At 53.4% G+C, this 11,258-nt stretch overlaps 1 protein-coding gene across 1 annotated transcript in view; it reads left to right on the plus strand.

Moving 5' to 3' along the window:
* Positions 1-11,258, plus strand: part of LOC104073923 (cadherin-22-like) — a gene marked incomplete at both ends in the record, with an annotated part of 52,117 nt that overhangs the window by 1,378 nt on the left and 39,481 nt on the right. The window contains 1 exon segment of the mRNA XM_009573866.1: positions 10,304-10,423. Coding sequence (XP_009572161.1) covers positions 10,304-10,423 — 120 coding nt within the window.

Here is an 11,258-nt window from a genome sequence, read left to right on the forward strand (position 1 = left end):
AGGGGGAGTGGCTGGCTTGCTGCACTGCCCAGAATGTCACACCGTGCCCCATCCGCATCAGGCCATCTGTTATCCCCCATTGACGAGCCAGAGTGCGTAGCAGACTCCGTGTGCCGGCACGCGCTGCGGGCAGGGGACTATAAAGCACTGTTCTCCGAAGGCTGCATCAAGGTAGAGGCAGCCTGCAAAAGCCTGACTGACATCAAAGATAAGGCAGGTCCCCAACGCTGTCAGCAAGAGGGGGAGTGACGGTGCCAGTAGGCCATCTGTTATCCCCCATTGACGAGCCAGAGTGCGTAGCAGACTCCGTGTGCCGGCACGCGCTGCGGGCAGGGGACTATAAAGCACTGTTCTCCGAAGGCTGCATCAAGGTAGAGGCAGCCTGCAAAAGCCTGACTGACATCAAAGATAAGGCAGGTCCCCAACGCTGTCAGCAAGAGGGGGAGTGACGGTGCCAGTGCCAGAGCTCCGGGAGGGAGAGCACCTGGGGGGGCCAGGGCTGGGGGAGCAGGGCTGCGCTGCACGAAGGGCTCGGCAGGTCAGGCGAACCGCAGGGTCCTGCTGCGCTTGTGCAGGAAGGTCTGGCTGAAGAGGCATCCTGGAAGCGGAGTGCAGGGGATGGTGCTCAGGTCTGTGCTGCCTCAGGACGGAGCTCTGGCTCTCCATGGTTAATGTGCAGCGTGCTGTGAGACTGGCGCAGGGCCTCCAGCAAGTACAGATGTGCGGGAATTGCCCACACCAGAGGACCTGCTGCTGCCTGGATTTCTGTTGACGGATGGAGAACAAGCTCTCCTGAGGCATTCCAAGCTCTCCTTCCTCTTCCATTTACCTGCCCAAATCCTCTCCCAATTCAGAGAATGACCGCTTGAACTACAACCATGTGTTCCTGGAGAAATGAAAGACAGCATGTGGGCAGCAAAGCAGGAGGCATCCTGTTCCCAAAGGGAAGAAAGAGATTAAATTAATCTATTTTACTTGAACAACATTTAAAAAGGAAGGAATTCTCAACTCTGAGTATTAGACAAGGATCCCAGTTCTATGAAAATCACTAACAATTATGGAGCTGCCTGATCAGCGTGATATGAACAAGACATATCAAAGGAGACAGTTTCTATGCAAAATTTGAGATCAGAGGGAGAAAGAAACACGGTTTCACAACATGAAAGGAGGCGATTCCTGCAAATTAAAATACGCAGAAGTTAAAAGTAAAGAGAAGTGCTGTGAATGGCGTGGGCTGTGCTTCCAAGCTGCATGCTCAGAGAGGGGAGCTGGAGCCAAGAGCCTGTTCTGCTTACCAGGCTGATGTCTGTCTGCCTGCGACAATCTTGGAGCTTTCTGTAGCCTGGCCATCCCAGGGAGCGTAAGGGGCTCCTCTGTAGCAGCCTAGCCCTGGAGATGGCCCAGCTAACAGGACAGGGAGAGCTTTACACAGCATCTTCAAGTGGCACTGCCGCATGGTCCCCTGCAGTATAAATGCAGGGCTGGAGGGTACCCGCATGCTGCTGCTGCAAGTCCCCAGCTCCCTCGCGATTCTCCCTCGGCTTACCAGTGCTTTGCCCAGGAACAGGTAGCACAAAGGACAGGATGGACGTATCCTGTGAAAGCACAAACAAGCAAACCTGAGAAGTAGCTTTCTCCTCAACCCTCTGAGCTGCCTTGCTCCTCCGCTGTGGCCCTGGTGTGGACACGGGGGGAGCTGGGGCTTGTCATGGACCTGGTGTGTGAAGTTCAGCTCTAGCTGCTGTAGGAAGGGCTGAGGATGCAGGACATGGGATGCTGCCTGGGCCAGGGAGGTAAAGTTTAGGACTTTCGTATGGGAAATACCCTGCCAGGCCCTGTTTGTGTGGGAGCACTCCTTTTGTGGCATCAAAGCCTGGTGCAGCTGTGACCATGGCTTTTTCTGTGGTTGTTATTGGTAGTAATGTTTGCTGTCTCTGAGCTGGACAGATAATCTCCCCTAGACCTCAGGGGTATTTTCATAAGAGCGAGTGGGGAGCATGCCTTGTTTCCTTCCTGAATGTGGATGGAGGTGGTTGTCTGTACTGGCCAAGCAGGGGTAGGAAGGCTGGGCAGCTTGGGGAGAGCTTGGATTGCCTATTAATACATCAAGATCAAGGTCAAATCCTGGGGACCTGCTGGCGGACATGCCTGGTCCAGGCTCCATTTGGGTGCAGATGTTCTCCTGGATCACCAGTGTTACTGGTTCAGCTGTGCTCTCCCCTTCTGGGGAAGGGGCTGGGATGGGGCCACCCCAGAGGGCAGGGCTACTCTCCAGCTTGGAGCTTGTTTGTAGGGAGCATTCAGTCCCTGTCTCTGCTGCTCCAACAGCCTTTGCTCTGTGGCCCAGCTTGAAAAGTGAAGGGTGACTTTGCTTTTCCTCCTCTCATGCTCCTGCCTTCCCAGACCTTGCTGGGGTTTATGCCTGAGGCTGCCCAAGTGGGTGGTTTTTCTTCTCACTTATGGCAGCTATCAGCCATAGCTCCCCATTCCCTGCCAAAAGCATAGTCCCAGATCCCAGAGGTGGGTATCTTCTTGGGGCATAAAGAGGAATAAAACAAATATGGTCAGGTCTGCTCTGTGAGAGCAGGAACAGATCAAAGGACATTATTTGCATAATGAAGGAGTACTAATTGGGAGGGAAAGTAATTTGGTTTCCTAGTGTCTAAGAGGGAATAACAAATGAGAGAACTGCACAAACTCTCACAGAGTAGCTGGGAGTGCTTTGCAACACACCTGCCCCTTGCTCTGCGCTGGGGCCAAGGCAGTGCATTTTGGTAGTGACAGCATACATGCTGTTTGAGACTGTAAGACTAAGTCAGGTTGGACTAAAGGCCTCTTTGTTCAAGGATCTTCTCCTGACAGTGGCCAAAGTGGATGCTTACAGAGGAGGAACAGCACACACAGTATGTGTGATGCTCCTCTTAGTATTTTCGCAGCCAGCAAGCAGTTTCAGCTTCGGGATTTCTTCAGCTGTGGGTAGTTTCCATGGGTTCAGTCAACTTCAGTGTCTGTCTTCCATGAACTCATCCAGACTCACTGTAAACCTCTGCAAAGAGAAAGGAAAAGGGGTTGCTGTTGCTATCTGATGGATCAAAAATGGCAGATGCGAGATGGTCAGGAAGGTGAGGCCGGAGTCTGAGATTTCTAAGGGGCAGAGGTGGTGCTTGGAGCTAACCCCAGCCCATGGAGACAGGCTGAGCATGTGCTATGCCCGTGGAGAAGTCAGTGTTTTCTACACACAGAGCACACATCTGAGGTGGCACTGAGCTCCTGCACTTGGAGGAAGCGCATCCAAAATGGAAGCTGATCCAACAGTTTTATCAGGGCTCCCTTGGCATGGCAGGACCAGCTGCAAGAGCAGGCTTCAAATGACTTATTTCTAGAAACCTCATCTGGTCTGGGGCTGCTGGGGCATCAGAAGAAATAGCGCAGCTGCCAAGGACTGTTTTGCAGACAGCAGGGCACAGAGCCATTGAATGCCGCTGCCGGGGTGCAGAGGAAGCAGGTTTGACCTGGTGCTCTATGAGGCTGGCAGGGAAGATAGCTGGAGCTGCAGTGGGGCAGAGGGCTCTCTCTGCTCAGCCCCCCGGAGGGAGCAGGGCCTTGTCCTGCCCCAGGGCTGGCAGCAGCTGCCGGAGGCAATGCACTGGGTCCACCTGGCCAGAGGAAGGCAGGGGCTGGTGGTGCTGCCTGGGAGCGTTTTTGCTAACTCCCCCTGTGCCCACTGCCAACTCAGGACAGCCAGCTTTCTGTCTTTCTGCAGGATGGGGCCTGAGCTGCCAACCCTGTTGCAGCCCCACTGCTGTCCTATCACGTCAAAAGAAACTGTGGGCTAAGAGTTTGCAGGCTGCTCTGTGCTGGCACCTGAGGCTCAGTCTCTGCGTGCGTACCCCAGTGCAGATCACTCCAAAATGCCTGAGTTGAGCAGAGTCTAGTACCTGGAAGAGACCTGGAACTGCAGAAGAAGGTAGGATGGGACCCAGCCAACTGCCTGGGAACTGCAGGAGCTTCACCTTGTAACAGGAGATGCTAAAATTAGCTGTGTTTTGGGCTCCCTTCCTGAACTCCCTGGGGTCTGCTTAATAGCTGTCTGCTGCACACAGGCATGAGCTCAAATCCGGCACACGCTGTCTCGTGCAATACAACTCTGTTGGTTGCACAGAGTGGGTGTTGCAGCCCAGAGCTCACTTCTGGGCTGTTTGGGGAGCATGCAGAGCCTGGAGTGAGGGACATGCTAGGAAATGTGCATCCTTTCATCAGAACATCACTCCTTCCTTGGTGCATTTTACTCTCCTTATTTCTCTGTGTAGCACCAAGTCCAGATTAGAGACGATTTGACTGTACAGACAGAAACTTGGGGTCAAGCCCTGACTCTAGCACAAAGCTAGCTGAATGTAGAAGTGATTATTGTGAAGAGAAATTGTTTAATCTCCATGCTGGAAGCAGAGAAAAATACTTTAACATGCAGCCAGAACACTTGCAGGCAGTCTGATCTTTTTTTTTTTTTTTTCCTTGATAGAAAGTGCTCAAAACACTTGTGTGCCTCTGGAAGCTGATGGGGCAGCAAGTAGCTGTGAGCTGGGGCTTGGCCTGCCTGTTGGTCCTTACCGAGGACACCCCTTCCCCTTCAGCACTGCGCTCTTGGTCATGGTGCAACCTCTGAGCCCTCTGCCCTGCACATCTGAGCACCTGCTCCACCCTCTCTGCATCCAGTCTGCATGTGCTAAGCCCTCAGGGAACCTGTGCGCCCTTAAATTTAATGCTTTGGTTTACTCCCCAAGACACTACGTTTACCTGCTTGGTGCCAGGGGATAGGGTGCCTTGTGCAATGGGTTTCTCTGGCCAGACACCCCAAAGGATGTTTCCATAGTTGTATGTTTGAGCAATTCCACCACAGCCAGGTTGGCTCCCTTGGGCTTGTCCTGCGGCGTGTGAGGGCTCTGCAGTCAATCTCCTCTGGGTCGGATTTGGCTTTTTACCAAGTCAGAATGTTCCTGAAATTGCAAAAAAACTCAATTCTGCTCCAGTAATTTTTAAGCTCCTCTGGTTTATTTTCTTCCCTGATGTCCTGCCTGCTTGTGTCTGGGGTGCATCAGCCACTGCATGTGTTGGGCAAGATGAAAGCTGTAAATTGCATTGTTTATAAAATCTCAACCGCCCCCCGGCCCCCACAGCAGCCGGTTCCCTGAGATGAGTGCTGCACTCTGGCATCAGTCCAGGGCATGTGGCTTTGCATGACAAAGCACTCCTCTCAGGGTCCTTTATATCCCGCAGGGATGAAGTGACCATGTGCTGTCCTGCAGCTAGCTGGATCTGCACAGAAAGGTGCTCTGAGCATGGGTAGAGAGCTGTCCTTTGGGCTCAGTCTGAGCTGGAGGTGCAGCCTGCAGCCCGCCCCAGAGATGGTCTGGAGAGCAGCTGGAGGCTCCTACCTGCCCCAGGGAGGGGGCGAAGGCTGCCATGAGGAGGGGCCGTCAAATTTAGCAAGTGTTGGTTTTTCATGCTACCTGTTTACCTCTCGGCAGGCCTGGAGCCTGGCTGTACTTCTGTCCCTGGGGAAGTGACAGGTCCTGTTGGCTTGCTTGTGGATTCAGTGCAGGGCCTCTTTACTCTTGGATGTGTTTGGACTTTGCCTGTCGACACTTCTTTTAGCTAAACGTGTTTGGGGTGAGTGGCATAGTAAGTGGTCTGGAGCCATTAGCCTTCTGTGTGCAGGCGGATGGCACATCCCAGGATTGCTGAAACTGGCCCAGAGGCTCTGGGTCCTGCAGGGAAGGTGGTGATTGATGCTAGGAGAGGTCTGCATTAGTATTTCAAAGGTGCTCTGCAGAGCCCAGGACCTGCAGAGAGCCCTGTCCATCCAAGCCAAGGGGCTTGGGGCTGAGCTGCTGTTTGCCAGGCCAGCCTTGAGGACCGCTCTGCATGGCAGCGTGCTGCGGCAGGGGCAGCTGAGCAGCGCTGATCTCTGCACTCATGGCTGCAGCGGGAAAGGGCCTTGTGGAGAAACGGCTCCTTGATCCCGCCGGCTCCCGGGGGCATCTCTAGGCGCCTTTCGGTGCTGGGTGCTGGCAGCCCCTCTCTGCACTGCCGATCCCAGCTCCCTGTTGGGCGCAGCAGAAGTGGGATTAATCTCCCTGGCCTGCGGAGTCAAGGGCTGGCTGATGTCCCTGGCAGATCTCCAGGACGGCTCAGGGTGCGGAACAGGGACAGCCCAGGCAGGGCTGGAGCCAGAGGATGGCTGGCAGCCATGTGTGTGCCCTCCCGCACCCAACCCCACGGGTGCTGGGTCAGCCGGGTGCTCTGCGGCCCCAGCGCAGGCTGTGGGGGAGGATTGCTCTGGAAGTGGGAGTCTTGGCCCCCCTTTCTTCTGGAGGGAAACGCAGTTTGTTTGGTCTGCTGGATTGCACCTTTGCAGCAGGAGAGTAAGAGGTGGACTCTGACTCGTAATGTTTATGTAAAATTGTTGGTTTCCTCTGCTTCTGTGGGGTGAGCTGGCCAGGGGAGGAACCGAGGTCTTTACCTCATTTTACGTGTCTAATTCTCTCTCTGGATATGAGTTCAGGCTTCCTGGTTATGGGAGGTGGGTTATACAGTACATGACGGATGTTTAGATTTTATTTATCGTATCTTTTATGGCTAAGGCACATGCCAGAAAACTAAATAAAAGTCGTACATGCTGTACTTGCTGTGGGCAGCGCTATGCTTGGAGAGCAGGGGCTAATATCAGAGCAGGGGTGGGAGCCAGTGTTCCTTGGCTTGTCTCCGGAGGAAGGAGGGGATCAAGTTAAACTGGAATTCAAGACCTTTGTTCTTCAGATTGAAATAGAGGGCAAGTGAAGGGGAGAAAGGGATAAGTGGGAGTTAAGAGAGGATGCTGGAAAGCTGGACTCCTAGATTCCTGATATCCATAGGTGACCTTGAGCAGGCTGCATTGCATCTTCGCAGACTAGAAGTCAAGGCACAAAGTAGGGTTAATGTTCCCTACCTGCCTGTTGTTGCTCATCTGTTAATGAGATGCTGTGAGAGCAGGTGGTGAAGGGCAGAGCCTTCATCACCGTCAGGGTTGCTGGCTTCAGCCTAAGGGCAGTATGCCATGATCCTAGTGCCTCTGAGCTGAAGGTGCCTTGCTGCAATACTCCTCATGCTGCTTGGTTTCCCCTTGCACTAGAGTGGAAAGTGCTGGTCCCAAACACGGGGCTCACGCCTGGGACCCATCAGCCTGGATCTGCCACCGCGCAGCCGTGTTGCTCCAGCGCTTGGGAGTGCCCAGCAGCTGGAGGCAGCCCTAGGACCAGGAAACTTCTGTGCTGGCGTTGGAAAACTGAGAGCAGCAACCTGCCTGGCTTGTCCAGGGCATGGCTTAAAATGGAGAAACAAAACCCACCTCTGGGTGGTCATGGATCCTGCCTTCCCATTGGACTCTGGCACTGATGCAGTTTTGCAATGTTCAGGTAAATACTGGAACACAAGGAGTATAGCTGTTTATCTGATAGGAATGGATTAGTAGGTGAATTATGCAATTGAGTGAACGCATCTGGGGAGAAGCAGCATGAGATGCAGAGCCTGATGCAAACTTGTAGTGGCTACCCCCCTCTTTAATGATCACTGGGCTGGCACCTGTGGGGTGATAGTACTGGGATGGTTGGGATAGAGGGTTGTGGCATAGTCCTTGGGGCACTTGCTCTGTCTGCATGCATGCAGTCCTGACACAGGTTATACTGTATACAGGGCAAGTGCAGGTAAATAACTCTGATGGGCTCGTGTACGTGTGGGTGAGTTTTGGATCTCCTAACCCTTTGCCTCTGAGGTGCCTAGGCAAGAGCAAGTGGTTCTTGGAGTGTGAGATGTTTGTGCAAGGTCAGCAGGTTCTGCCTGTGGTGATGATGGGTGCTACAGGGTGCAGATGCAGGAGTGGCTGCTGCTGTGGACGCTGGGCATGGACTCTCAGCTGGTTGCTGCCAGGCTGGGCATAGAAGGAGCCCTCCCTGTTGCCAGGGATAGGTGCTGCTTTTTGTGATTCTCAGGCTTTGGCACCTCCAGCATCCCTAGCAGGGCTTCTCTGCTGCAGCTGGGGGAGGGGAGCCTGGAGACCCCAGTGCCATATACTTTCCCTTCTCTGATCCCTTCCTTCTCGGCTTTCTGATCAGAAACTTCCCAAGGGAACATGCACGAGGGAATGTGCAGTGCAGGTGGTGGTGTGGGGGTGATCTGCCTTGGCCCATACCTGGTGAAAGAGTTGTGTGGTGGCAGGCAGGGGGAGGAGGAGGAGGCAGGACAGACTCTTTCAAGGAAATGCAGCAGTAGTATTTCTTAAGCAGTTGTTTGCAAGGCAGGGAGCTAGTGTTGCTGTGGTGTAATCTGGATGTGCCTGGCAGGGATGCACCGTAACTTCATGGGAGACAGTAAAGCATAAATAAGTTGACTTGAACTAGCTTGTTGCTGAAGACCAATGAGGGGGATTCTCATGTTATCAGCAGAGCTGCAGCTCTGAGAAGATGGCCATGGAGAATGAAAAGCAACCATGGTAACTGCTCATTTTCTTCAGTGAACACCCTTTCCAGGAGATCAGAAGTGAACTGGACTGGGGGGAGTGTGTGCATCCCAGCTGCTCGCAGCAGCATTGCTATCTCCGCTGTCTCGTCTCCTGCCCGAGTCCAGGCTGGGCTGGTGCAGAAGCGCCCTGGCTGCCTGGCTTGCCTGCAAGCCGTGGGCTTGTGGTCTAACAGGGGAAGAGGAAGGCACCAGGGACTGGAGTTCCTCATTCTCCATCTGGATGGTTCCAGCTCTGTTTCTGCCCCCTGTGCTGTGGAACAGAGGCTGCTTCTGACTTTGTGTGTACCTCTGGTGTTTGGGAACGTAATGGGTCTAGACTCAGATGTTGACAATTAGTAATAAGCCTGGCTCTGGGTTATTCATGACATGGGTCTAGCCAAGACCAGCCTGTGGGATTGTCTTTGCAGCATATGGATGGATGCACTGCAGAACAGAAGAGTTTCTGGACCAGAGTGTGGTACCTCTGGTCCTCAGCTGGTGGCACAGCAGCCCTAAGAGGTGCATGAGACAGAGCAGAGCTGCTGGATGCAGCAGTGTGAGCTGTGAAATGCTCTCTCCTGGCCCCTTCACTTTGGGCTGGTCTTGTGCCCTGGAGTCATTTCTGAAGCAAAACCTACCTTTAACTGCAATCATTGCTGGGAGATCTTGTCCGTTATAAATTACCAGCTTCTCTGCCAGCCTTGTCAGCTCTTGGCCCTGGCAGTATCTTGCAGCAGCGGGTTTCCCGGTTGGTTTGATCTTTCCTATGAGCTGCTCAGGGCTCTTCTTCCAGTCCTGCACCTCATCCCACCAGAGAGGTGACTGGTGCCAGTGCTGACCTCCGGAGCAGGGATGTGAGTCTGGTGCTAGAGGTGGAACTGCGTAGCCTGTCCTCACAGGTCTTCTATCACACCATCTCCTTTCTCAGAGGTGTCTGTAGGTAGGATTAGGCTTCCCCTCCTTCCTCTCTTCTGTTGTCTCTGTAGATCTCAGCCCCTTTGCTCCTGGCCCCATTCTCATGTCCTGGGTCCTGCTTTTGTCAAATTGAACATGAAGTCAAATTAAAGCCATCACAGGGACAGTTGCAGTGAAGCACCCAGTTTAATGAAGCAGTGTTGAAAATCAATAACTTAATTGCAGACATTTGATGGACTTTTATCCAATTTATAGTCCTCCTGCCCTGCTACGTGTAGAGCATGAGGACATGGTGCTGTGTCTGGCTCTGGGCAAGCGAAAGCCTTTCCTCTCCCATGGCTGTTGTCCCTTTGCAGGTCTGTCTGCTGCAGAGATGTGGTGCCACAGTGTCGATCAGGCCTTGGCTGGGAGGTCCCTCTATGGGCTGGAGGTGACCATGTTGCTTGGGGCTGACAGGAAAGGAGCAGCTGTGGTGATAACATCTTGTCCCCAGCTCCTTCCAAGATGGTCCAGCAGAAGTCTGCTGGGAGAAAAGCTCCCAGCTGTTCAGACCAGTTATCTCCTGGAGAGCAGGTCCTGACTCGACAGCAGCCCCGAGGTGGACCAAGGTCTGGTCCCTCCTGCCACTCTGCAGGACAAAAGAGGCATTTGCAGCAGTGTCTGGAGTCCTGGCTCTCAGCCTTTTGGGGGGAGGCGATGCCGCATTTGCACCCAACTGTTCTCGTTTCCATCAGTATGTGCAAGCGATCAGTGTTGGCCCTTGCTCTCCTGTTCTGCCAGCCCCTGGCCCTGAGGTTTGCGTTGCTCTTCTCACCTCCTCCCTGACATTTTGTTTTCCTCCTTGTCCCTGCTGCAGGCACCTCTGTGATGCAGGTGATGGCATCTGATGCTGATGACCCCACATACGGGAGCAGTGCCCGCGTAGTCTACAGTGTGCTGGAGGGCGAGCAGCACTTTACTGTGGACAGTAAAACAGGTGAGCAGCACCCAGCTGGGCTGGGGCAGTCTGTGTGGGGCGTCAGAAGACCAGACCGTGGCCATGCGTCCTGCATCTGTTCAGTGCATGGCTGTGTGCCAGCAGGCCTGCACCTCCATGCTGGGTGTTGGTGCTGGGGTACCCATGCCATGGGCATTACGGTGTTGGAGAGGAAGCTCGACAGCCCTGCAGGTTGCTGCCTGGCTCCGTGCAGTGCCTGCAGCAGGCAGCACCATGGAGCAAGACCTGCAGCTGCCAGCCCAGAGTGCCCTGCCTGCACTGGCCAGAGCTCCTCCGTGCTCTGTGCCCAGAGCAGGAGTGCACCCACAGGCACATAAAATCTCAGTGTGAAAGGTTTAAGTACTACCACAGGGGCCTTACCAAAGGCTGCATTGTTATCACCGGGGCTTTGATTAAAGGTAACACTTTAAATTAAAGATCGGTTTATAAATGTTCTATTAATATTTAATGAAAGAACAGTAGAAGCTGCTCCATTCCTTAATAACTTATAATAGAGCGTGTTGTAAAATGCCTCTGTAATAAATCCCTAGCAGATGATGCTCTGACATACTGGTTAGGGTAGACCGTAACCAGGAGATGTTGGGGTATATATTCTCCTTGCCTCCCAGGAGTGTGACTCTCATTACCCTTAATGGAGCCTTGCAAGCTTTCTAAGGAGGAAAGACACTCAAATGCTAATAAGAGGTATTTAAGGCACAAAGCATGCAGTAAAGTACCCACAGTTTAATGAAAAATTGTCAAAGGACAAGCATGCTGGGTAGCTGCAGCTCTGGTTGGAAAGCTGGACAGCAAAGTCCCTCCCCACCCCATTGCT

Source organism: Fulmarus glacialis, unplaced genomic scaffold (assembly GCF_000690835.1).
Source record: "Fulmarus glacialis isolate BGI_N327 unplaced genomic scaffold, ASM69083v1 scaffold17403, whole genome shotgun sequence".
Lineage (NCBI taxonomy): Eukaryota > Metazoa > Chordata > Aves > Procellariiformes > Procellariidae > Fulmarus > Fulmarus glacialis.